Source organism: Podarcis erhardii (assembly GCF_964252035.2).
Source record: "Podarcis erhardii genome assembly, chromosome: 1".
Taxonomy (NCBI): domain Eukaryota; kingdom Metazoa; phylum Chordata; class Lepidosauria; order Squamata; family Lacertidae; genus Podarcis; species Podarcis erhardii.
The window spans coordinates 84,803,736-84,831,229 of record NC_138497.1 but is presented as its reverse complement, the minus strand read 5'-3'; the positions used below and the strand labels follow the sequence as shown (position 1 = coordinate 84,831,229).

The 27,494-nt window shown below is 41.8% G+C and overlaps 4 protein-coding genes across 4 annotated transcripts; 3 read left to right on the top strand and 1 right to left on the bottom strand.

Annotated features, from left to right (window-relative positions):
* Positions 1-874: 874 nt before the first annotated feature.
* On the top strand, positions 875-1,865 carry LOC309350839 (olfactory receptor 4S2-like; the record flags this gene model as incomplete). Its single annotated transcript, XM_081878131.1, has 1 exon — positions 875-1,865. The coding sequence occupies one exon, from the start codon at positions 875-877 to the stop codon at positions 1,811-1,813; it is 939 nt and encodes a 312-aa protein (XP_081734257.1). The 3' UTR covers positions 1,814-1,865.
* A 4,499-nt stretch (positions 1,866-6,364) lies between these two features.
* Positions 6,365-7,288, top strand: LOC309351032 (olfactory receptor 4S2-like; the record flags this gene model as incomplete). Its single annotated transcript, XM_081878348.1, has 1 exon — positions 6,365-7,288. The coding sequence occupies one exon, from the start codon at positions 6,365-6,367 to the stop codon at positions 7,286-7,288; it is 924 nt and encodes a 307-aa protein (XP_081734474.1).
* A 300-nt stretch (positions 7,289-7,588) lies between these two features.
* Positions 7,589-15,785, top strand: LOC309331287 (olfactory receptor-like protein OLF1; the record flags this gene model as incomplete). The annotated part of the gene is made up of 3 exons (XM_081843420.1): positions 7,589-7,688; positions 8,390-8,693; positions 14,960-15,785. 3 exons carry the CDS (start codon positions 7,589-7,591, stop codon positions 15,783-15,785), a joined length of 1,230 nt encoding a protein of 409 aa, XP_081699546.1.
* Positions 15,786-26,196: 10,411 nt separating this feature from the next.
* On the bottom strand, positions 26,197-27,201 carry LOC309351755 (olfactory receptor 5AR1-like; the record flags this gene model as incomplete). Its single annotated transcript, XM_081879603.1, has 1 exon — positions 26,197-27,201. The coding sequence occupies one exon, from the start codon at positions 27,199-27,201 to the stop codon at positions 26,197-26,199; it is 1,005 nt and encodes a 334-aa protein (XP_081735729.1).
* Between the last annotated feature and the right edge of the window lie 293 nt (positions 27,202-27,494).

Genomic DNA, 27,494 nt, shown 5'->3' with positions numbered 1-27,494 from the left:
GCTTTGTTAGAAGGCACTCCATTAAGCAGAATTGTATATAAATTTGAGAGCTTTTTCAAGCATTTCTTCTACACCAAGACGAAGAGAACCAGAATTTATAGAAGGCTTTGCCATGGAATTCTACTCAGTTTTGATTAGATTAGTTTCCAATGTATAGTTAGCAGAGTAACAACTTAAACACGTTGCAGGATTCCCAAAAAATAAATCAGAGGCAATTGTATTTCATCTAGCAGAGCTTTACTGCTATTGAAGGCAAATGAGCATAATGGTCACAAATCCAATACATTCAGGATTGGCACCGTCCATAAGAATTCCAGTTGCAGCAGACTTAAACTTACAATAACTTATAATAAGTCTGAACCTTAACACTAAGCATACTATGTACAGAACACCACACCAGACGGAAAAGAGATAGAAAGAGAGAGTGAAACCCAGGCTCCCTCTGGCCTCTTATTATAGTCAGCATGACCCTGAAGAATAGATAAGAGAACCAGTTTAAGCCAGCTGTACTCAGCTTCTCTGAAGGAACGACCCAAACACCATGAACCTTCTGCTTGTTTCTTTCACACAGAGAAGCTTCCAGAACCCTCTTGAATTAATTAGAATAGGAAAGATGAATACTTTCTGCACTAAGAAATGCAAACTGACCATCTTTTCTATAAATCACCTACAGAATGCCACTGATTATCTCAGCAGAAAAATTGGGTTAGTAATAGCTGTTTTGGGGCTGAGTGGGGACACACACACACACACACACACACACACACACACAAAATAGTTGATGTCAGGCTTGCCATACAATATATTTCTCGATTTCAACTACTCATTAACACCAGACGTTACAGAGCAAACTCATCTCTTCTCATTGCAGGTGATGCAGAACATAAACAACGTGACAGAGTTCATCTTCTTTGGCCTCACCCAAAATGAACAGATTGAGAAAATATGTTTTGTGCTCTTTCTCTTCTTATATTTGGTCATTGTGTTGGGAAATCTCCTCATCATTGTCACGATCTTCTTCAGCTCCCGCTTGAATTCTCCCATGTATTTTTTCCTCAGCTACTTATCTTTTGTAGACATATGTTACTCTTCCGTTACAGCCCCCAAAATGATTGCGGGCTTCCTTGTCAAAAAGAAAACCATTTCCTTCATTGGCTGCATGACACAGCTCTTTGGGGTCCATTTCTTTGGCTGCACTGAGAGCTTCATCCTCACAGTGATGGCGTACGACAGGTACATTGCAATCTGCAAACCGCTCCACTATACCACCATTATGACCAGGCGGGTTTGTGGGCAGCTGGTGGCAGCCTCATGGGTTGGAGGGCTCATGCACTCATTGCTGGAGACAATTGCCACCAACCAACTTCCGTTTTGTGGACCCAATGAGATTGATCATTATTTCTGTGATGTCCACCCTTTAGTAAGATTGGCTTGCACAGATACCTACATTATTGGTGTCATTGTGGTTTCTAATAGTGGAGTCATTGCTCTGAGCTCCTTTATCACCTTGGTTTCATCATACATTGCCATCTTGGTCTCCTTGAGGTCTCGCTCTTCCGAAGGGCGTCTCAAGGCTCTATCTACCTGTGCTTCCCACGTCACGGTAGTCATTTTATTTTTTGGGCCATGCACCTTTATGTACATACGTCCTTCCAGTAACTTCTCAGAAGACAAGACTGTGGCTGTGCTTTATACTGTGATCACACCAATGCTCAACCCATTGATCTACACACTACGAAATGAGGAGATGAAGAAGGCCATGAAAAAATTGTGGAGCCAAAAAGCGATTTCAAGACGGAGAAGAAGAATGTGACATTTATGTATTTTTTCATTTAAGCCATGTGAGTTGCAGTGATTAAAATAAGCAGTGGATATTGTGCTTTAGGGAAGGGCCGAGTAGAAGGTAGATTGGAATCTAGTCATAGTTCTGCAGTAGACCAGCAAGAATTTCTGATTCCCAAATTTGTAATAATAGCAAAAACAAAAATGCTCCCTCTTATTCCCAAATTATGATATTAAAGATGCTGATTGAAGTAACTCAGCTGTCAATTTGTGCTTTGATATGCAGATCATCTCAATTAGCTCTGCCCCCCCGAGCTGCTGCTTTGTATCTAGCAGCCATTTGCAGATATTGGGCTCCGTTGTAGTGCAGTCGCTAGAGTGTTGGACTAGGACCTGGGAGACGAGGGTTCAAATCCCCACTGAATCAAGGAGGTCCCTGTCTCCCAGCCTATCCTGGGTGGTTGTAAGAATAGAATCAGGAGGAGGGAAGAACCACACATAGCACTTTGAGTTCTTTGGAAAGGTGGGATAGAAATGTAATCAATTTTTAAAAAGTAAAAACAAAGTAAATCTCCTCAGCCTTAAGTCTGTCCACCCTTCTTTGGAGAATGACCTCTACAGGGTTGTACTGTATTGATCTGAATATGTTTTGATAGTTAAAATCTTTTCACTGCAGTTTATTGAAGTTTTGTTCTATAAAAATGACATCAATAACAACAAAGGATGATGAAGCACGTTTTTGCTTATGTTGTAAATCAGCAGCAGTTTCTATGATTATCAATATATTCAATATAATTTTCCAACAAGAGACTTCAGAGAGTTCTATGGGTGGCAGGAGTTTGGGATTTATTGGGATTATCTTTTGTCCATAGAAAAAATTCCTGCCATTGACCTTAAAAGCCATCTATAGTGTTTTCTTGTCTAGTCGCTTTAATTTATGTTGTTCAGTTTATCTAACAAATCAATATGCCAAATCCTATCTATTGATCCTCACTCATCTGATTTCCAGTTAGTGTTACCACTAGTCTGGCTGCTGCCAGAATAAGTGACATCATGACTTTGTGAGGGAGATCCATGTTTTCCCCATCAAAGATAGTTAAAAGTTCCAGGGAGAGTTCTGTCTCAATATGGTGACCTGCCATTTTGCTACATTCTAGAAAAATGTCTCCTAATGTTTGTGTATGGGCTCATAAGCTCAACAGAGCCTATGCCTTTACATTATTTTCTCCAAAAGTAAGGGATCATAGCAGCATATATGCAGCTTATTTTGGGGTGTGTGGTACCAATATAAAACTTTAAGTGGATTTTTCCTAATTCTTGCTGAAACTGATATTACTGTTTTCTTCTTCTTCCATTTTTGTACAAAGTTTTCATACTTAGAGTATGACCTGAATTCCCCTCCTCATATTATCTCTAGTGTACTGAGATTATATTGCTTTGCATTTTGTGTTAACCAATACATTTCTGATACTAAATCCTTAACTTGTTCCTAAATTCAGGAATCATGATTTCTCCTTTTGTTAACAATCTTATTGCCTGTACATCCACAATAGGCATAGCACTAAAATATAATTTTTGATTAATGTTGTGCCAAGAATGTTTAATTTTTAGAAGCTGTTATTTTATTTGTTGTCTTGTTTTCAATCTGGTTCCTCAATATAAATATTTAATACTGTAGAAATATTTTCCTCCATTCATTAAATTAAATTAATTGATTTTTGCAATAAAAAAGTGTGTGACAACCTAATGGCTCAAGGTTAATGGTGAAACACCTGAAGTCCACTTTTTGGCATATTTAATCCACTACAGAAGCATTACCTGGTGCCACCCAATAGTGAGAAAATCTTTCAGGACAGCATCTACAGCAATTAACTTGAATGCAGTACACCTACATACTGCCTTGCTAAATCAAGATCAATGCATTTCCCCCCAAAATTGCTATTCCCCCCATTTTATTCAAAGACATTGGAAATATACAGACATTCATACCTCCAACTTTTTCTTTTTTTTGCAGATCTCCTTCATTTGCTCAGTATGTTCAATACTAACTGTTGATAGGTAACTTCACTCCCTTCCTCCCTTCCACATCTTATGGTTCTTTATGGTTCAAAGAAGTCACCCCTTCAAAGAGAAGATGCCTTCAAATGGAGGGCTATTCTCTGCAATGAAGGACACATGGCCATTGTGGCTGATAGAACTTGAAATGCCTCCTTGAAATTTGTATCCTATGGTATCCCATGCTAGTGCAGCTCAGAGTAGACCTACTGAAGTTCATGGGCCTAACTTGGGACCATTAATGTCAATGGGTCTGCTCTGAGTACAGCTTGGTTGAATACAAACCTATGCATTAAAAAAGTTGAGTTGTTTCTCTAATGACTCATTTTCCACTGGAAGGCATCTCTATGCTCCTGGGAGCTTATTAAGCATCTTAGTGATTTGCTAAGAGGGCTTGATCAAAGCCACATGCTTCTAGGTTCTTAGAGCACAACAGTGTGCATGTGTGCATGTGTGAGAGACAGAGAGATAGAGACAGTCAGAGAAAGAGAGGGCCCCGTACAAACTTCAGCTGGTCTCCTGCTGCATTACATCCAAGGAAGGCCATCCAGGTAATAAATGAAGGACTGCAATAATTGATTTAAGTGTGTAGATTGCTGATTAAAGCAAAAAATAAAATAAAATGCCCGTTAGGACTCAAAGTTTTGTTCCCCCCCGCTATTCTAATTTTATATATAGCCTGTCTTGTTAACCATAAGGGCAAGGGAAGGTAACAGCATTTCCCCATCTCATTTATTCTCACAAAATCCCTGTAAGATAAATATTCATTAATTGCTTTGAAGAAAGGCAAGTTAAAAAGCAGTATATAAATTTGGGAAATGATCAAATTATTATTCCTATTTTACTGCCGACAACATTTATTTCCTTGTGGAAAGCGTGTACAGATTTTTTTATACATCCCAACAGAACTAAGTTAACATAGGGCCCAGTAAAAGGAGTGTATGAATGACATTCCACTGGTTCCGTCTCCCCAGGCAAGGCTCTGTTGGAAGTTTGTTAGGCATGCTTGTATCCAGTGCTTAAAAAAAGAAAGAAAGAATAAAACGTGCCGGTACTCACCATGAAGTTGTTAAAGTAAGTTCTACACTTTTAACATTGGGTGGGAGGAGGTGCCGGTATTACATGCCCTTAAGTACCCCCACTGCTTGCACCCTAAAAGTTACTTTTCTTCAAAGATACAGTAGGGGTAGTTTCCTTGTCACTGCAATACAATGAACCTGTTGGATTTTGGGATGACACATTCAGCTCTTTGAAGGAACAGAACTTCCATTAGGAAAAACTGTGACATTCCATCGGGGTGAGAATGCTGCCATGTTGCTTTTTTTGTGTTGCCCTCTTGCTATTGTGGGAAAAGGTGGGAGGGTTTTGCCTGTGGATGGTTGTGGGCAAAAACTTCAAATGTGATTAATGTTAAATCCGTGTCCCCTCCGCCCTTTCGTAGGGTTCCTGTCTTTGAAACAGCTGCATGCCAGTAAAAATGTGCAACTGGTGTGGATTTTCTGGTGATGTACCAACAGGTGATGTACCAAGTGTTAGATACAGCACATTATGTATTAATGTCACACCATGCACAACATGTCCCTATGATAAATTTCACTGATGTGCATGTCCCCAAATTCCTACTATAAGACCCTGATACAAAGGAGAACTTTTAATTTGATCTTGTAATGCAGGTTTCATAACTTGAGAAACGGGATGTCATTTCTGATGGCATAAGTTTGTCAAACACTAGTCATGAAAGATCTTTTAATTAAAGGCACAAAGCTTCTATCTATAAAAATATGATTCCAATGCCAGCTAATTCTAGGCAAAGTCCTCGGAATACATTCAAAGAGATTGTTTGTTGCCCTGGTCACATTCTCCCCATAACTAGTCAGCACTTCCACTGTACACCATACAGTGCACAGTCCATTGTACACTGGAGATTTTAGGGACCAACTGCATGTGAGATGAAAAACACCACTCAGAAGCACATCAGACATTTGAACATTTTAATAGTATGTGTGCTCCCAATCCACATTTTTCACTGGGACCACAATGCATAGGGAGCTGAAGTTTAACCCTTCTCTACCCAGCTGTGAGCCATCCTGGTATTAGGAAAAAAACTCTGATAGATGCTGATGGGAACTTTCTCACTAAGACTAATAGCACTGCCTGGAGTGGGGTTTTCATTGGGCTTGTGGATTACCCCCCCCCCAATGTTTTGTGATCCCAATGAAAACTGCCCCACTGCCCCTGCTCTTACATTTTAAAATACCTTGGTGTCCTTCAAAGTGGTGTGTGCAGTGTCATGTATAGTTTGGCCCTTTGCAGTATGTGGCAAAGCTGCAGACAACAATGGATTCTCAGAGTTGTTCAGAATTAATGAAAGAAGGTTCATCCCACAAGATTTCTGAACTGTCACGAAAACAACTACAGTTTTCTCAGGTTTACTTAAAAATATCACTTTTAGTTGACTCTATTCATTATTTTGTCTGATGGCAGGTTATTTTAATTCTGGATTGTAATCATCTTCTCTGCTGACTTCATGGAGAACAGAAACAATGTGTCTGAATTCATCCTCTTGGGGCTTACCCCGGATCCAAACATACAGAAAGCCTGTTTTGGGCTCTTTCTGGTCTTCTACACAGCAATAGTGTTGGGGAATCTACTTATCATAGTCACCATCAAAAGCAGCTCCCGTCTGAACTCTCCTATGTATTTCTTCCTTAGTTACCTCTCCTTTGTGGACATCTCCTACTCCTCTGTTACTGCTCCCAAAATGATTGCAGATTTCCTTGTTGAGAAGAAGACAATCTCCTTTGTTGGTTGCATAATACAGCTATTCTTCATTCATTTCTTTGGTGGCACTGAGATCTTCCTTCTCACATCAATGGCGTATGACCGGTACATAGCCATCTGCAAACCCCTCCATTATACAACTATTATGAGCAAAAATGTATGTGGTTTAATGGTGGCAGGCTCATTCCTAGGTGGGTTTCTTCATTCAATAGTCCAGGCTCTCCTTACTATACAGCTGCCTTTTTGTGGGCCCAATGAAATTGACCACTATTTCTGTGATGTTCACCCTTTACTGAAATTGGCCTGTACCAATACTTACATTGTTGGACTCATGGTCATTGCCAATAGCGGCATGATATCTCTGACCAGCTTTCTTGTCTTGGCAGTTTCATACACCAGCATTCTAGTTATGCTGAGAACTCATTCTTCCGAAGGACGCCTAAAAGCCCTCTCCACCTGTGCTTCCCACATCGCTGTTGTGATCTTATATTTTGGACCCTGCATCTTCATCTACCTGAGGCCTCCCACCACATTTTCTCAGGACAAGAGTGTGGCTTTATTCTATACTATTATCACTCCTATGCTCAATCCCTTAATTTATACACTGAGAAATGAAGAGGTGAAAAATGCCATGAGAAAATTATGGAGCAAAAAAGTATTTATGGAGTGAGAAATAACAAGAGGTGCAAGTTTATGACTCTCATATGAACACTGGGGACAGGGATATTCCGCTTGCATTTACAGAAGTGGCTAATTGTTACATTGAAATCTGGAAAGGCAGTTTCCCTTAAGCTACCACTGTGTTGGTTCTATTTTAGTAATTTTTACTTGTGTGTTTGCTCATTAAACAATCGGTACAGAGAAATTACCTCTCAAGGCATAGCTGAACCACTGATTGGGCTGCAATCATAGACATGCTTATATGACGGTAAGTGGAATTGAATGCAGAGGGCATTTCCTCTGAAAAGACATGCAAAGCTGGTGTCAGAATCCAAGAAATATCAACAGGGGCATCCACCAAGGATGCCCTCTGTCGCTGCTGCTCTTTGCACTGGCAATAGAGATCTTAGGTATATACCATATTTTTCGCTTCATAAGACACACTTTTTTCCTCCTAAAAAGTAAAGCGAAATGTGTGTGCGTCTTATGCACCGGGGCAAAAAGCAAATTGTGCTTTTTTTTTTAGAAAGAGGGAAGGGGGTGTTGAAACAAAGCCGCTGATCAGCTGATAAGCAAGCGATAGAGAGGGGAGATAAGGGACTCTAGCGATAAAGGAGGCTGCCTGGGAGGGGGGAGGTAAAGGCAGTGAACTTGCAAGGAGAGGAGACAGGAAGATTAAATCAATGAGGAGAGAAATTAGAAGAAAAGGAGGAGCAAAAAACTGCTCCAGCTAAGGAAAAGACACTAAGACAAACAACTGTTTTGGCTGCACGTGCAGCACCCAGAGCGCCATGTAACATTGTGGACATTGTGCGATGCATCCTGTTGTGTGAGTCAAGCTGCCGGTTCCTTTGCTGGCTTTTCCACTGTCGGCGCACGCTTTCAGTGCTGTCCAACGTGGGGTGCCAGTGCAGAACGATGGGGAATGCAAGCGGCATGGGAGGCAACATCTCCTGACAGGATCCATGTGCTCCTATTCATTGGGTTTTGTTGCTGCCTTTGGTGCTGTTGGCGCGCGGCGGATCTGTGACAGAATTCATCCTCTTGGGACTATCCCAAAACGAGCAGGTCCAACAAGCCTGCTTTCTCCTGTTTCTGCTCATCTACTTAGTGATTGTTCTGGGGAACCTTCTGACCATGGTCACTGTGCGGTCCAGCCAGCGCCTCCATACGCCCATGTACTTCTTCCTTTCTGTCCTGTCGTTTGTGGACATCTGCTATTCATCTGCTGTGGTGCCCAAGCTGATTGCAGACTTGCTTGCCAAGGAGAAAACCATTTCATTTGTGGGCTGCGTTGCTCAGCTCTTTTCTGTGCACATCTTTGGTTGCACTGACATCCTTATCCTCACAGTGATGGCTTATGACCGCTATGTCACCATCTGCAAGCCCCTCCACTACATAGCCATCATGAGCAGGCGAGTCTGCCATCAGCTGGTTGTAGCCACTAGGCTGGGAGGACTTGTGCATTCAATGGTCCAGACTATCCTCACCATAAAGCTGCCCTTTTGTGGGCCTAATGAGATTGACCACTATTTCTGTGACATCTACCCTCAAGCTGGCCTGCAGTGACACCCACATTATTGGAGTCTTGGTTGTTGGCAACACTGGGATGATTGCTTTGGGATGTTTCCTGGTGCTGGTTGTGTCCTATGTCCTATGGTGTCATCTTATTCACCCTCCGCACACACTCCTCTGAGGAGAGGCAAAAAGCCGTCTCGACCTTTGCTTCCCATATCACTGTGGTGCTCATTCTGTTTGTGCCCTGCCTGTTCATCTATGTCTGCCCTTCTACTACCTTAGCAGTGGATAAAGTGTTTGCTCTGTTCTACACTATCCTCACGCCTATGTTGAACCCAATCATTTACTCGCTGAGGAATGCCGAGATGAAAAATGCCACGAAGAAGCTGTGGAGCAAGACACAGAGGCTTGGGAAGCCAAAATAAATTGGGTTAGTTCTCCTGTCCTTGGAATATTTGTAATCATCTGGCCTTTCGATTGGCATACTCAACAAAGATCAAACCTGTCTTAAAATATTATTTAAGAAGGAGTTATAATTCAGAAACACCCCCCTTTGAAGCCCCCCACTCCAAATTCAGATAATACTTTGGACATCAGCAGAGAACACATTACAGATTGGCTCCATTATTACGAGATTGGCTCCATTATTATCAAATAATGGAAACTTTTAAACAAGACAGGAAAATTGGCTTCCAGGTGGAGAAATCGAAACTAGAAACAGAATTGTTAGAATCCAATACTAAGAATTTATCAAGAATGTATAATTTGTTGCTGAAGTGGAATACAATAGATGAGACAGTTAAATCAGCCAATGGGCACAGGACATTGGTCATGACATTATGTTTGCTGACTGGGAACAGTTATGGACCACCGGTATTAAATTCACGGCATGTAATGCCTTAAGAGAAAATATTATGAAAATGATTTATAGGTGGTACATGACCCCAGTCAAGCTTACGAAGATTTACCATCTGCCCAATAATAAATGCTGGAAATGTAATGAGACCGAAGGTACCTTCTTTCACCTTTGGTGGACCTGCCCAAAGATTAAAGCCTTTGGGGAAATGATTTATAATGAAATTAAGAAGGTACTTAAATGTACCTTTCACAAGAAACCAGAGGCATTTCTCTTGGGCATGGTCGGTCAATTGGTGTTAAGGAAGGACAAGACTTTTTTTATGTACGCCACTACAGCAGCAAGGATTCTTCTAGCAAAGTATTGGAAGACACAAGAACTACCCACACTGGAAGAATGGCAGACGAAAGTGATTGATTTTATGGGACTGGCAGAAATGACCGGCAGAATCCGTGACCAAGAGAAGGAGATGGTGGAGGAAGATTGAAAGAAGTTTAAAGTATATCTTAAGGACTGTTATAAAATTGAGGAGTGCTAAAATGTCAAGGGGAAGGAAGATGCAGAATTACAGCTGAAACTGTTTGATGATTTAAGGCAAAATCGAGAAAAATAATAAGTTTTAATTTAATTGGTAAAAAGGGTTGCTGAAAAATTGTAAAACAAGGATGCAAAAAGGAGGAGGTATGGGGAAGTCCGAGAAAGGAGGGTTATGAAAATGAGGTTAAGAAATGATATTTTGTGTGTTTGTTTGTTTTTGTTGATGTCTGTATGTTGCTGTTGCTTTGTTTTAAAATTGGAAAATTAATAAAAATTATTATATATATATATAAAAAAGAGAACACATTACAGATTTTTTATGAGGATCTAGAGTGGCTGTGAGCCGGAAGCCTATCTCCACTACAGATATATGCTTCAGACATAGCTGGTGAACCTCCAGTTTGCAGGCCAAACTTAGCTCACCGGCCTTCCTCATTTCATTTCACTTTTATTTTGTACACTGCCTTTCTATATTACTATATGCATGGCGGTTTACAAGCTGAAGAAACAACAAAGATCACACACATTATAACAATCTAATCCAATTCAAAAAAGTCATAATAAAAATGTAACTTATTTACAACTTATATCAAACAAAGTAATATTCAATAATCCATTAGAATATAGCAGTGCACAATGAAATTAAATATCAGCAAACAATGATTAAACAGAAATTCACTCTTAACAATTGCAATAAATAATTACTAAACTATAATCAATAAAAACAACAGCAAGTCACAATGCATAAAACACTGCAATACATACAAAACCATGTAAAAGGGTTAAGTTGGGAAACAGTGACACACAATTCATAAGATGATGATGATGATGATGATTAGTATTAAATCCTGAAATCCCTTTCTCCCCATTTGGCTCACAAGGCCATTTTGGAAAACCCACAGCAACCCTTTCTACACCTGACATCAGGTGTGGGATGGGTAAGGGTAGTGCTTCAAAGGAACAATTGGGAATTTAAAGTGAGCTCCCCATTATTCCTTTGCTGGATGGGTGATGGGACTTGATGAGTGGTGGGCACCTTAGCAGCATATGGTGGGCACCATGACACCTGCAAGAACCATGCTGGCAAAGTCAGATGTAGTCAATACTGAACTAAGGTAGCCCAACAGCCTGATGGGGTGTAAGGCAGCATCTCACGTTCTTGGCATAAGGACCCAAATTTAATCCTCAACATAGCATTAGCAGCTGAAAGGATCTCAGACCATACTGTAAAAATGTGGGGCAGGGAGGAAGGAGGAGAACCGAGGAAAGAAAATCTCACCCTCTCCAAGACATTCGCTTGAGGTGACATTCAAACCCAGGTTTGGCTCATCATGGTCCCCACACTGAGACCCCACCAGAGGTCTTCTGGTAAAGATTTCCCCCAGGCTTTCTTTCATCCACAAGATCAGACTCATTTTAATTCCCTGAAATCCTGTTTTGAATGATTTTAACATGCTTTTATACTCCCCATGTTAAAGACTTACTGAGGACTGTGTTGAACTATCACATGGTGACTACAAAATGTGATAATTCAGGGAAGAATGAATGGATGTTCCTGTGGGAAAAATGAGAAAAAAAATATTGGTATTCACAAACTCTCTGAAGGAATTGTGCAACATGCAACCACTTTGAGCATGATTTAATTGGCTTCCTCTAGGGCCATTAAATGGGGAAAAGAAAACCTTCAAAAGCTCCCCAGATTTAAAAGTTGCTTATAAAGCCTCTTCTTTCTGATGTAGCAGCAGTAAAGCATTTAGTGTTAATTAAGGCAATGCATTCTCATATTTTGAAATGGGATTGTACATCAACTAAGAGTGCTTCCAGACTGCTGCTATTTTTGGGGTGGGATTCAGTCCCACCATGGCAAATTGAGGCTGTGCAGTTAAAACTGATTTGGAGCCCATGCACAACAAAGCTACCTGAAAGGTCAGACTTTTTGTGATGGAAAAATGCACTGGAAAGTGTGGGGTAAAACTTGCTTGGTGCAATCTTGTTGAATCCCTCCACAAACAAATCAGGCTGAGTGATTATTAAACAGGTTGTCTGGAAGTGCCTGAGAAATAATTATCCATGCTGTATCTTGAAACTGCTTAGTGATTTTGACAATTAAGCGCCATACAATTTTTTTAAAAAAAATAATAATTAAAAATGTTTCTTAATCACCGGTTGGGAGCTAACAGAGACCTGATCTGCATTCCCTGTGCTTTTGGTGAGGTTTAGAGTGGCAGACCCAGACACTTCCATCTTTTTGTAGGCAAGTGAAAAGAATGGATGGTTAAAGATTGTAGCGGTACTAGATAAACACCTGCCTAGCCAAGCTTCTAAGGAAGGAACTCCACCAGTCTTCATTTATTTGGAATCCAAATTTCCATGTAAGTAACAGTTTGCTGTCCTTGTGTCTAATCTACCATCTGGGTTAAGATTCTGGGAGGAAATGTGAGATGTGGATGTAACAAACCAACAAACAATTCATGGGCTAGTTTTCAGTTACCCAGGTTATGCCAGAATCTTGGCTAGGACCAGGGAATAACATCTAATGCGGCTGAAAGCCAGTTAAGCAGTGGAGAAGTAAATGTGGACACGACTAAAGCACTCCCATGCAGACAAAGCTCACATTTCAGCACTTCACTGGAAGCGAGTGAACGTCAGAGTTGTGAGGTTGTGGCAGGGAGGATGAACTCCTGGCTGTCACTCAGGCTTAGGACATCAGACACTGTCTTCTTTCTTTCCCATTTATCTGTAACTGCAAGCAGGACACCATGGTTGTCCCACATTGCCCTGCTCATTTGGCAAAGAGGGAGAAATATTTGGCTGTTAACCTTGTTAGTAGCAGAATTCCCTGGGGCACTTAGTTTTACAGAGGGAGCTTGTAATATCCTTGTGTTATGACAATGGTCAGATGTTTCCAGCCTGCTTCTGCAGCTCTGTTTTCCCCATGAAGAAAAGCAAGCTTTTTGCATACACTCAGCTGACTAGCTAGCAACCCACTGAACTCAGTTTGGATTGAGTATTAGCATATAAAACTGCAAACTTTTCACTTGGTGAGTCAGGCAGCCTGTTCTCTATAAACAGGGAGCTTTGGCTGAATGAAATGGAACTATTCTGAACAGCTTTGTGCTTCAATGCTTAAAAGCACTAAAAGCTAAGTAATAATAATAATAGTAATAATAATAATAATAATAAAAGTGTCCCATAACATGGGTAGCTCACCAAACAATGTGATGGGCTATACTGCAATGTGCTCTACGTGGGGCTACCTTTGAAGGTGACCCGGAAACTACAACTAATCCAGAATGTGGCAGCTAGACTGGTGACTGGGAGTGGCCACCGAGACCACATAACATCGGTCCTGAAAGACCTACATTGGCTCCCAGTACGTTTCCGAGCACAATTCAAAGTGTTGGTGCTGACCTTTAAAGCCCTAAATGGCCTCGGCCCAGCATACCTGAAGGAGTGTCTCCACCCCCATCGTTCTGCCTGGACACTGAGGTCTGGTGGTTCCCTCCCTGCGAGAAGCGAAGTTACAGGGAACCAGGCAGAGGGCCTTCTCAGTTGTGGCGCCTGCCCTGTGGAATGCGCTCCCATCAGATGTCAAATACATAAACAACTATCGGACTTTTAGAAGTCATCTGAAGGCAGCCCTGTTTAGGGAAGCTTTTAATATTTGATGAATCATTGTATTTTAATATTCTGCTGGAAGCCGCCTAGAGTGGCTGGGGAAATCCAGCCAGATGGGCAGGGTATGTATGTATGTATGTATGTATGTATGTATGTATGTATGTATAAATAAAATAAAATACAGAAGGATAAAAAACAGTTATTTATAGTTTTAAAAAACACAATGAAAACATAGGTTTTTATACTGAGTGGGAGGGTAAATATCCCATGCTTCTGAGCATGCATATTCCCTTTGACATATACATGCATGTTGTATCTTTTCAATGAGACATACAGCAGAAAGGACCTTTTCAACAGGCAGTGATAGAAGCAGAAAGCATTATGAGGGGAGGGCTGTATCTCAGTGATAGAGAATCTGCTTTGCATGCATAAGGTTGGCAAGGTTTACCTCGCCTGGGCTGGTTCACTCCAGCGGAGATCCCTCTGTGGGCCAGATTGCGCATGAGTGTGAGTGTACCCACCCGCGATTTCCTGCGTCTGCACAGATGCAATTTCTGGCACCGCGGAAGCGAGTCCCCACACTGCGCTGTGCCAGTTTAGCACAGCACACGGGGACTCGCTGAGCAGGCGGCTCATTTCGGGGGTGGCTCGTTTAACGACCCCTGTGGGCCACTTGTGGCCCATGAGCCTCAGGTTGCCTACCTCTGCATAAGGTCTTTGGCTTATTTCCAGTTAGGATTGAGATTGTCCCCTGCCTGAAACTTTGGAACATTGCTGTCTTTCAACGTGGACAATGCTGAGCTTGATGGACCAATGGGCTGATTCAGTATCAGGAAGCTTCCAGTGATGTGGTTTATAATGGGCTATAAAAAGAACCATATGCCATTGATTCCTGTGGCCTTTCAGACAAAAGCCCTTCACAATCAAGTCAGAACAACATGGGCAATCATCAAGGATTTATTCAAATGCTAATTCACATAATGATGGCCCATCAAGATACCACCTCATTTGGCTGATCTACTCAGCAGAGCTCTCATTGCTCAGAAGAATGATGGAGAGAAATAGCACCACTGTGACAGAGTTCATTCTCCAAGGATTTATGGGAAACCCAACATTACTCTTTGTAGTATTTCTTGTCATGTATCTTTTTAGCTTGATAGGGAATCTAGGGATGGTTGTCTTGATTAGGAGCAGTCCCCAGCTCCATACCCCCATGTACTTATTTCTGACACACTTTTCATTTATGGATGCATGCATAACTTCAACCATTGCCCCTAAAATGCTGCTGAACTTCCTGGTGGAGAAGAAAGCCATTTCCTACAGTGGGTGCATTCTCCAGTTTTTCACATTTTGTACTTTTACAGATGTGGAGTCCTTCATCCTGGCTATCATGGCAATAGATCGTTATGTGGCCATCTGCAAACCATTGTCCTACACAGTCATCATGTCGAAGGCACTCTGTGTCTGGCTGCTCACTGGGGCATATGTTGGGAGGATCACGAGTTCTCTCATACACACGTGTGCATCTCTAAGACTGTCTTATTGTGGGGAGAATTCTGTCAACCATTTCTTCTGTGACCTGGCTGCCCTGATGGCTCTTGTCTGCTCAGACACATCCCTCAATGAGTGGCTTCTCTTAACTTTTGGCATCTTGGTTGAAGTGTCCAACATTGTGACTATCCTCACCTCCTATGGCTTTATAATCACAACTATCACCAGGATACACTCTGCAGGAGGCCGGCTGAAAGCCTTCTCTACATGTGCTTCTCACTTGACGACTTTTGCCCTGTTCCATGGCACCATCCTCTTCATGTACTTCCGGCCCAGTTCCAACTTCTCAATGGATACAGACAAAAGAGTCTCTGTATTTTACACTCTCGTCATCCCTGTGTTGAACCCCCTGATTTATAGCCTGAGGAATTCAGAGGTGAAGGATGCCCTAAGGAAACTGATCAGGAAAAATGTAAATCCTCACTGATTATTTTAATACTGTGGACTTGAGTAACTAAGTTTTGTGTATGTACGTAGGCTGGCTGCAGCACTAGAAACAAAGCCATAACCAGCAATGGCTGGTCTACTTGGGCAAATGGGGCCCTGCCCCACCAACCCCCAGTCTATCTTCAGCCAGCCCTCCACCTGCTTGCCTTCTTACAACAGCCCAGGAGGAGGTACTGCCCATCAGCTTCATTCTCCTTATTCTAAATATTGTCCTTGTAGAGGGGAGAATGGAAGCAAAACTAGAAGAGTTAGCTTTGCCTGTTATTGGCTCTGGCTTCACCTGTGGTTAACCTTTCTACCTTCCTTTTTTTTTTTATAAATATTTATTAAAGTTTTTAAATATAAATACACAAATAATAAACAGTCTTACTTCTATCACAGACATAATTTCATCACTTCTTTGGACTTCCTCACGTCTCCCGCTCCCATTTACATCGTTAAAAGTTTTTTCCAAACAAATTATCAACTTGTTTACAATCTCATGTCCACTCATTCAAATATAATCTAGCACTTCTTCCAAAAATTTTTATATTTTCTTTAGTCTCACTTATCATCAAATTTCAAATCTAATTTAATGGTGGCCAGTTTTTTATAATCTAGCATCCTTCTTAGCATTCAACCAAATTACAATGTTTTTGTAGATACTTCTTGAATTTCTCCCAGTCTTCCTCCATCTTCTCTTCTCCCAGGTTACGGATTCTGCCTGTCATCTCGGCCAGTTGCATATAGTCCATCAGTTGCATCTGCCACTCTTCCAGTGTGGGTAGATCTTGAGTTTTCCAGTTTTTTGCGATGAGTATCCTTGCTGCCGTTGTTGCATACATAAAGAATGTTCGGTCCTTCTTTAACACCTTCTGGCCGACAATACCCAGAAGGAAGGCCTCTGGTTTCTTAGTGAAGGTATACTTAAATACCTTTTTCAGCTCATTATATATCATTTCCCAGAAGACCTTCACCTTAGGGCATGTCCACCAGAGGTGAAAGAATGTTCCTTCGTTTTCTTTACATTTCCAACATTTATTATCAGACGAATGGTATATTTTGGCAAGTTTAACTGGGGTCATGTACCATCTATATATCATTTTCATTACATTTTCCTTCAGAGCATTACATGCGGTGAAGTTCAGCCCAGTGGTCCACAACCTTTCCCAGTCCTCAAACATAATGTTATGCCCAATGTCCTGTGCCCATTTTATCATAACCGATTTGACCATTTCGTCTTGTGTATTCCATTTTAACAGCAAGTTATACATTCTAGATAATACCTTAGTCTTTGGTTCTAACAATTCAGTTTCTAACTTCGATTTCTCCACCTGGAACCCTAACTTTTTATCATTTTTAAAAACTTCTTTAATCTGAGCATAATGTAACCAGTCTCGCACCTTATCCTTCATTTTCTCTAAACTCTGCAATTTCCAATTGTCTCCATCTTTTTCTAATATTTCCCAATATTTTGGCCATTTAGCCTCCATATTGGGTCTTTTTAGGGCCTTAGCCTCCAGAGGTGAGAGCCACCTTGGAGTTTTATTTTCCAGTAAGTCTTTGTATTTTGTCCAGACATTAAACACTGCTTTCCTGACAATATGGTTCTTAAAGGCCTTATTGATCTTAACTTTGTCATACCATAGGTATGCATGCCAACCAAAAGCATTGTTAAAACCTTCCAAGTCCAACACGTCAGTGTCTTCGAGAAGTAGCCAGTCTTTTAGCCAGCAAAAAGCTGCGGCTTCATAATACAACTTTAAGTCTGGCAGGGCAAAGCCCCCTCTTTCTTTCGCATCTGTTAATATCTTAAACTTAATTCTGGGCTTTTTGCCCTGCCAGACAAATCTGGATATATCTTTCTGCCACTTCCGGAAGCACTCCGTTTTGTCCACGATCTGTAATGTTTGAAACAAAAACAACATTTTTGGCAATACATTCATCTTGATAGCAGCAATTCGGCCTAACAAAGAAAGCTTCAATTTTGTCCAACTGTCCAAGTCTCTCTTAATTTCAGACCAACATTTTTCATAATTATCCTTAAATAGACTCAGGTTTTTTGCTGTTATGTTTACCCCTAGGTATTTTACTTTTTTAACCATAGTTAGTTCTGTTTCTCTCTGAAACCTTTCCGACTCTGTATCTGTCAAATTTTTTCCCAACACTTTAGTTTTCTGTTTATTTAATTTAAATCCTGCCACCCGACCAAAATCCTGTATCAGTTGTAATACTCTTTTCGTACTAGATTCTGGCTCCTGCAGAGTCAAAACTAGGTCATCTGCAAAAGCTTTCAATTTGTATTGTTTCGCTCCGACCTGAATCCCTTCCACCAACCGGTCCCCTCTGATCAAGTTCAAGAGCACCTCCAGAACCGAAATAAATAACAAAGGGGAAATCGGGCAGCCTTGTCGTGTTCCTTTTTCAATTTTGAACTCTTCTGTGACCACATTGTTAACTATTAGTTTAGCCTTTTGTTCTGAATATATTGCGTCAATCCCATTCTCAAACCCCCGTCCCACTCCCATTTCATTCAAATTTCCCTTCATAAATTTCCAAGAAATATTGTCAAAGGCCTTCTCCGCGTCTATGAAAATTAACACTGCTTTTGTATTTATATCTGTTTGCAAAAGTTCCAAAACGTCAATAATGTTCCTAGTATTTGCAAACATATGTCTGCCTGGGAGAAAGCCTGCCTGGTCTTTATGAATTACTTCATTAAGAACTCTTTTAAATCTACTTGCCAAAATGTCTGCAAATATTTTGTAATCCACATTCAGAAGGGAGATGGGACGGTAGTTTTTAAGTTGTGTCTTTTCAGCTTCAGATTTTGGTATCAATGTGATAAAAGCTTCCTTCCACGATTCCGGCGCCTTCTTCCCTTCCATAATTTCATTACAGACCTCCATCAATGGTTGGATCAGATAGTCTTTTAGTGTCTTATAATACTTGGAGGTCAGACCGTCTGGCCCTGGAGATTTGCCCAATTGCATGTTCTGGATAGCTTGTTCAATCTCTTGCTGTGTTATTTTGTTGTTCAGGATTAATCTGTTTTTTTGTGACAACTTTGTTAGACCATTTCTTTCCAAAAATTGTTTAATCTCAACCTCATCTTGCGGCCCTTGAGTGTATAATTTTTTAAAGTATCTCTGGAAGCACTTTCTAATTTCCATGGGGTTCTGGATATTTCTTCCTTCAATTTCTAGGTTTGTAACTGTATTTAGTTTCTGTCTCTTCTTCAACTGCCAGGCTAGCAGTTTCCCACATTTATTTGCCGATTCAAAAGTTTTTTGTTTCATTAATTTAATCTTCCATTCTATTTCTTGGTTTATCAATTTGGAGTATTGAGCTTGATACAGTTTAATTTCTCTCAGAATCGGCTGTGACTTCGGATTTGATCTTAATTTCTTCTCCAATTCTTTGATTTTCTGCAAAATCTTATCCTTCCTTTCATTTTGTGTTCTTTTCTTTACAGTGTTCTGTTGTATCAAGAACCCCCTCATAACAGCTTTGCTTGCGTCCCAGATAGTTCTTTTTTCCACCGTAGTGTTCATATTTATTTCAAAATAATCCTTTAGAGTTTTTTGGGCCTTCTTGACAATCTCCTGATCTCTAAACAAGCTATCATTCATCTTCCATCTAAAGGAACCGGTTGGCAAAAATGTCATATCCATCTTCAGCGCATTATGGTCGGAGCAGGTCTTTGGGCAGATTTCCACTTTTCTGACCTTGGGTGCCAGACCTCTAGATATCCATATTTGGTCGATTCTTGTCCAAGTCAGTTGGGCTTCAGAGAAGAATGTTCCCTCTCTTCCCAGGGGGTTCTTAGTTCTCCAAATGTCAATCCAGTCCATATTGTCTGAAATTTCAAAAAAGGTCTTTGGCAGTCTGCCGTCTTTTGTAACATTTTGATTTTGTGACTTATCCATGTTTGTCGATACGACCCCATTCATATCTCCCATCATAATGATGTTGTTGTAGTCCAGATAGTCCAGCATAATCTCATGCAACTTCTTGTAAAATTCCGATTTCCCGTCATTTGGTGCATAAATTCCTAATATCAAAATCTTTTCTCCTTGATATTGTATCTCAATTCCTAATATTCTTCCATGTTCGTCTTTGAATAAGAATTTAGGTGACAGGCTCTCTTTTGCATATATCACCACTCCTCGCTTCTTTACTCTGTCCGAAGATATGAATTCTTGACCAAGTCTTTTGTTTATTAACACCTTTCTATGGAGCCTAGTCACATGTGTTTCTTGTAAGCAGATAATATCCAATTGTTCTTTTTTTAATATATGAAAAATTTTCCTCCTTTTTTCCGGGATGTTGCAGCCATTAATGTTCCAGCTCAAAAGTTGCAGAGACATCCTGAATAAATCTGGTTATTTTTCAGGGGGTGGTATCTTATTCAGAAGATCTTCAGGGTCCAAGGGTGCAGGTACCTCTGGTGTTTCAGGCCCTGGAAGTTGGTCAATTCCTTTGTGAAGGTCCTCTCCGTATATGTTCAGAAATTTATCTCTATCTTCTGATGTTCTGATTTTGATCTTCTTCCCTCTAAAAGTAAAAGATAGTCCTTGAGGAAATTCCCACCTAAAGATGATTGAATTCTTCCTTAGTAGTCTTGTCAACTCCAAATAGTTAGATCTAAGATCTAGCAGTTGTTTAGGAATATCCTTGTAAATCTCAATTCTTTTGTCCAAAATGTCCAGTGACTTTCCGTAGTGTAGGCCCAAAATCTTATCCCTTTCCTCCTTTGACCTCAGTATTATCAAACAGTCTCTGGGCTTCTCTTTCTTTAGAAGTCTTCCGAGCCTAAAAGCCGAAACAATTTTAAAATCCTTTTCCTCTAAACTCCAAAATTTGGAAAATTCTTTAGTCAAAAACTCAGCTAGGTTGCCTTCTTCCACTTCTGGTATTGCTCTTATCCTTAAATTGCTCTCCCTGTTCCGCAGTTCAAGCATGGACAAATAGGTCTGATGTTCACCTACTTGTTTGCAGAGTGGTCTTACCTCTTGTTCTAAATTTTCAAGTTTTTGGCTGGTATCTTCAGCCAATTTCCGATTTTCCCCTGCAGCCTCCTTCAATTCTGCAATTGCTTGAGTATTCTGTGCAACTTGTCCAGATAATTTATTTAAACATTCTGTGTTCTGCTCAATTTTATATGTTTGCTCATCGGCTTTCTTGTCCAAAGATTCTACTTTCTTGTCCAAAGATTCCAATTTTTCAAAAATTTTCTCTAAAATAGCAGTGCTTGCCCCTGAGGCCATATCTTCCAGTTGTAATTCCTCAGTTTCTCCCTCCCCTGCCCGAGGCAGAGAAACAGGCAGAGAGACAGCTTCCACCTCAGAAGGCAAAGTAGGCACAGATGATCTACGTGCCTGTGAGGCTGCGGTTAAAGTTGTCAAAGTTGTTTGTTTAGTTCTTCCTCTCCTTCTTGTACCACTCATTCCAAAGTTATCTAAAAGTCAAGGTCAAGCTGAGTTGTTCCCATGAGAAAGCCACAGCCCAGATGGTAACAGTCAGCAGAGGGCCGGGAAAGGGAAAGTAAAATAAAAGTCACTGTTATAGGTCCCAAATCCTCTAGGGGGAGTTTAAAATATTTCAGGAAAGAAATCAATTTCAGTTAAAATAAAGTCAGATTTCTAAGTCCAAGAACCTTCAATAAAGAGATTTTTCAGCAGAGTTGAGGTTTAATACAGCAACAGTGTTTCTGATGGTGCAAGCTGGTAACAAATGCCTTAAAGTAGCAAGTTCAAATTCTCTCAGATTGTTTCAAAGTTCAGATTCAAAGTATCCAAACTGCAAACTGCAAGCTGACAGCTCAGTTTCTCAGGCAGCTCCAGCGCCTGGGGTTTTTAGTTAAAATGTAGCTCCAATGGGAGAAAGATATCCCCGTATAAATTAAAATATAAAAGTCCAACACATAAAATTATTGTTCCACTTTGAATAAAGTTCAATGGGTGCTCAGATCAAGTAATTTAAAAGATCTCTCTTTGCCTCCACTCCTCCAGCTCTTTGCGTTCAAGTTCAATGGGAGCGGAAGACGGACTTCCTGTTTTTCGTCACTCCGCTTTCAGCCAAATTTAATATTTTAGAGTCCCAAATTGCATACAGTCAGTTGTTTACTCACGAGTTGTTGTTTTCAGAGCATAAATTTCAGGAAGAAAGGTCAGCGCTCACTGGCAACAGCTACGCGGCTTCACTCCGCCGATTGCGGAACGACCCACAGCGCCGCAGCCTCCTCCGCGATCCGGAGCCCCTTACGGGGTTCCTTCAGCGTTTCGGTGGCCGCTGCTGGCGCCCGCCGGGTCCCGGGACCGCAGGCTTCTGCTGCCTGCGGGTTTCCGTTTCGGGTCTCCGCTGCGCCGTAGCGGACGACCCTTTCTCGAGCGGAGCTTCCCTTCCCGTTAGGAAAGGGCAGCCATTGCCCTTCGCGCCGCCTCCGGAAGTCCTCACCTTTCTACCTTCCACCCCACCAATCCAAATGGGATTCAGTCACCACTGGCCACAACAAAATAGGAATTTACTTAACAGAAGTGTTCCTTTGTTCATGACTTCAGTTTAACAAACCCTCCACACATCTTAATTCCAGATGCATGCATAGGCATTATTTGAAGACGAGTTAAGTTGTGTCAGGGCTCAGTGTTTTCAGTGGTATGGTTTAATTCTAAAGCATGTGAAGTATGTAGCACTAAAGAGCCCTTGAGCAAGTGCAGATAATATTTCTGTCACCAGTGAACAATGACAGAGAGTGATTAGGTGATTAGGAAGAAGGGTATCAAGATAAGTTGGTGGTGTTTTCAGACAGACTCGAACTCTGACATCTCTTTTTCTCACAGTCATGCTCAACACTTACCTATGGTACGCTTGATGACTGGCAGGTGTATGTGTGACTCAACTTCACTGAACAGCATTCAATCTGAGGTGGGTGGTATGAAAGTTCTATCTGTGTTGATGGCCCATTCACACATGTGATGTTGTAGTCATCTGGAGATGAACATGCCAGTGGGAATCAGCTCTGGGAGAGGAAATATAGTGATGAGGGAACAAGGAAGACATGAATCCCTTAGTCTCTTGAATTGTTTCTCTGCTTCATCCACACCTGAATTTAATGTTTATTTGAAGCTGTTTGCATTCCCATTTATGTAGTGTTGTTTGCAAGACATCCTGTTCAAAACAGTTTATTTCGCCTTGGTATCCCCTTTTAAATTTCTCTAATCCAGGGATTGTGTTAGAGAAAAGCAAATACATTTCCTTCTCTTGAGTTCGTCTTTAATGCATGTGTTGCTTTAAACCACCAGAGGGCACTGCTTGTGTAGCAATCTAGCCAACACTTGTTTGTAGCTCTCTGTCAAAGTTAAATCCACCCATAAAAGCTGAGCTATTTTGTTTATTGTTCTCTCTCAAGTTGTTGAGCCAAAATGTTTGTTATTTTCTCCCTCTCATTTCCACTCATCCTGTAAATAGATCCTGCATGAATAAAGCCTTTAAATTCCAGAAAGTGTAAGTGATGATTCCAATCCAGTCCACCAAGCTGCAAGGTCTGCTAAGAGTTTGAGACAACAGGGCAGAGGACCATAGGGCAAATGCAATGCTGTTAATAGTACCACACCAGTTTCAAAGGGGAACTGTTTTCCACAGAAAATATTTTAGAGATCAAGAATAATTGAGAGGGAAGAAAAGCATGCAGTGGGACTGTTTCCCATTAGATTTCTTTGCCATCTTATGCCAAAGGTCTTGGTGTAGGTTATATATTGACAGCTCTTCATAGTTTCATAACTAAATTGATGAGCTATGATGAGCTGTGAATATATTATAACCAAGACCTAGGATTAACCAAAATGAAAAAGAAAAAGAGAGAGGGAAAGAAATTGAAAAGAGAGAAAAAGAAAAAAAAAGTGCCCAAGGAAGTTCAGTGGGATTCATCATCACTGTAAACTATCTCAAATGGACACAATGACAAGCTACATCATACATCATACAAAACTTAGCCTCTCCCAGATATAGAATAGTGAAGAACAAGTGTGAGCTGCAACAAAATGATGTAGTCTGGAGTGAATAGTATGCAGTGCTCAGTTTTCTAGCCAGCCAGCCAGCCAGCCAACCATTCCTTTTCCCAGAATACTCAATTCCATTTCCCCCGAGATTTCATTTCCCCATGCATTCCATGACTACTGACCATGCTCAATCTTCTTTGTGCTGTTCCCTCCTCTGCATTTCCTTTTGGCATCTTAAAATCTTGGGTTTCCCCTAAGCCTGCTGATACCTCCGTCTTGTTGGTAGGTGGTGGCTTCATAAGGACCCACACTTGGAGAATGAGTTTGCTATTAGCATTCAGGATAAAATTTCACAAACACACAAAAATACAAACACAGTAAAAACGGCATCCTTTATTGGGTCAGTCCATTTGTGCAGATTAGCTTTAGGTACACAGAAAAAGGTGGGTATGAGAAAGCAGATATCATACCCTCCAAGTGTCCTGGGAGGGTCCTGGAATCATGGAAGCCATCCTGGCTTTTGATTTGATCCCAGAATGTCCCTATTTCCCCTTGCCAGTGCTGTTGCCCACCAAGGCTGGTGAGGAGAATGAGCCGGCACTTGTCCTGCGCAGCAACAATGAGGGAGCATCCTGTTGCCTCTCCATGGCTTCTCCATTGCTGCCACAGCTAGACTCCTTCCTTGGGCAGTTGATGGTGGCACTGGCTCTGAGAGTCAGGCAGAGGGCAGGGGAGTCCTGGGTGGGAAGAATCATAGAATCATAGAATCATAGAGTTGGAATAGACCACAAGGGCCATCGAGTCCAACCCCCTGCCAAGCAGGAAACACCATCAGAGCACTCCTGACATATGGTTGTCAAGCCTCTGCTTAAAGACCTCCAAAGAAGGAGACTCCACCACACTCCTTGGCAGCAAATTCCACTGTCGAACAGCTCTTACTGTCAGGAAGTTCTTCCTAATGTTTAGGTGGAATCTTCTTTCTTGTAGTTTGGATCCATTGCTCCGTGTCCGCTTCTCTCCCTCCTCTATATGACATCCTTTTATATATTTGAACATGGCTATCATATCACCCCTTAACCTCCTCTTCTCCAGGCTAAACATGCCCAGCTCCCTTAGCCGTTCCTCATAAGGCATCGTTTCCAGGCCTTTGACCATTTTGGTTGCCCTCCTCTGGACACGTTCCAGTTTGTCAGTGTCCTTCTTGAACTGTGGTGCCCAGAACTGGACACAGTACTCCAGGTGAGATCTGACCAGAGCAGAATACAGTGGCACTATTACTTCCCTTGATCTAGATGCAATACTCCTATTGATGCAGCCCAGAATTGCATTGGCTTTTTTAGCTGCCGCGTCACACTGTTGGCTCATGTCAAGTTTGTGGTCAACCAAGACTCCTAGATCCTTTTCACATGTACTGCTCTCAAGCCAGGTGTCACCCATCTTGTATTTGTGCCGCTCATTTTTTTTTGCCAAAGTGCAATACTTTACATTTCTCCCTGTTAAAGTTCATCTTGTTTGTTTTGGCCCAGTTCTCTAATCTGTCAAGGTCGTTTTGAAGTGTGATCCTGTCCTCTGGGGTGTTAGCCACCCCTCCCAGTTTGGTGTCATCTGCAAATTTGATCAGGATGATAAAGATGTTGAATAAGACCGGGCCCAAAGGGGGAGTGGAGAGGAGCACAAGGTGCCTTGACTTTTTTATTTTTATGCTTTGTGCATTTCTGTCTAATCTTGCCCCTCTCTTTATTTATTGGTGTGTGTTTTTCTTTTTGAAAATTCTATCAAAGAATAATTTTTTAAAAGGGGGTTAAGGGATTTTTTTCAGGATGGTGGAGGCAGGTGTGGAGGAAGGAGGGTGCGGTGGGTGCAGGCTGCCCCGGGTGTCATCACTGGGGGGGGGGGACGACGACGATGATGAAATGCCGGGCGGCACTCATCGCGGGGCCTGCAGCGTGCCCAAGCCATGTGTCTCTAGTGGGAGAGATGGGGTGGCTTGGGCGCACACAGGCTCCGCGCTGCCCAAACGGTCCACCTGGTGCCTCCCCCCCCCAGCTGTAGGGTGGTAGAGTGGGAGGAGGCAGGCACACTCTGGAGGCCCCGCGGTGCACCCTGCCCCTATGTGAGGGTTGCCCTGCCCTCACCCCGCCCCTATGTGTGGCTCGCCCTGCCCCTGGGCGTGCTGCCCCAGTCACCTGAGCGGCTTCCTCTGCCACTGGTTGGAGGTCATGTGTGCTGTGTCCTATTGGTGTAGTGGTGGTGGCGGTGGCAGGGCACAGGTTCAAATCTGTGGGAAGGGGCCAGCGGCACTGGGTGGCAGTGTATTTTGCTTGAAGTGGCAAAACATCCGGGGCCTCAGGAAGTATCTCTCCCAGTACTGATCTCATCTCTGATAAAGCCCTGGTAAGATACTTAGCAATCCTAAGGATCCCCAGAACACAGTTTTACAAACATGGTGTACACTTCCTTTGAGGCAAAACCATTCCCTTTCAAAAGCCTTAAGTTGGCAAGTGCTTTTGTCAGGGCATCCTTCACATCCTTGTTCCTCAGACTGTAGATCAGAGGATTGAGCATAGGAATCACTACCGTATAGAACACCGAAGCCCATTTGTCTTGGTCCAAGGAATAGCTGGAGCTGGGCCGAAAATACACGAAGAGCATTGTCCCATGGAATATCCCAACGGCCGTAAGGTGGGAGGCGCAGGTAGAAAAGGCTTTGCGTCTGCCTTCAGCAGAGTGCATTCTCACAATTGTGCCCAAGATGTAGATGTAGGAAACAAGAACCATGCCAATGCTGCTGGCTAAAATGCAGCCAAAGAAGATAAATACCATAAGCTCATTGTTGTATGTGTCAGAGCAAGAGAGCAATAGAAGAGGAGGCTCGTCACAGAAGAAATGATTGATGATATTCGACTTGCAGAATGGTAGTTGGAATGTACAGCAAGTGTGTATCATTGCATCCGCCATGCCTATGAAGTAAGCCATAGCCATCAACCGTCCGCAGACTCTTTTGGACATAAGGACTGAATAGTGAAGGGGATTGCAGATGGCCATGTACCTGTCATAGGCCATCAAAGCCAGCAAAAGGCAATCAACATCTACAAAGAAGGAAAGTATATATAGCTGTATAGCACAGGCATTGAAAGAAATCCTTTTGGTCTCAACTAAGAGGTCAGCCAGCATTTTGGGAGCAATGGCTGAGGAGTAGCAGAGGTCAGCAAAAGAGAGGTTGCCCAGGAAAAAGTACATGGGGTTGTGAAGCTGAGGCTCAACGCAAATTAAGACAATCATCCCCACATTCCAGATTACTGTGATGACATAAATCAGTAGGAAGAGCATAAAAAGAGGGAGCTGCATTTTTGGATCATCTGTGAATCCCAGAAGAATGAATTCTGTTATGATAGAATTATTTCCTTGATCCATCATTTCCCTCAATCAGTGCTGGGTTCAGGATGATTCTGTTCTTTTCCCTGACTTTTCCTTGAGAAGGGAAGAAAGAAGATTTGTGTTTTTGACAGTTCCCTCCAACTTCCTTTTTGTTTAGAAACAACAGCAGTCCTAGATTCAAGATAATGGCCATCACAAGCTTAGCTGTACTAGTTCAACACAACATCAGCTATGCTCCACATCCCTGGAACATCTGTGTTTCAGCCATTCTCAAGAGAGGTTTTTTTTTGAAAAATCAGTAACAATAGAGGACAGATTCAAGGCTTTAGCCC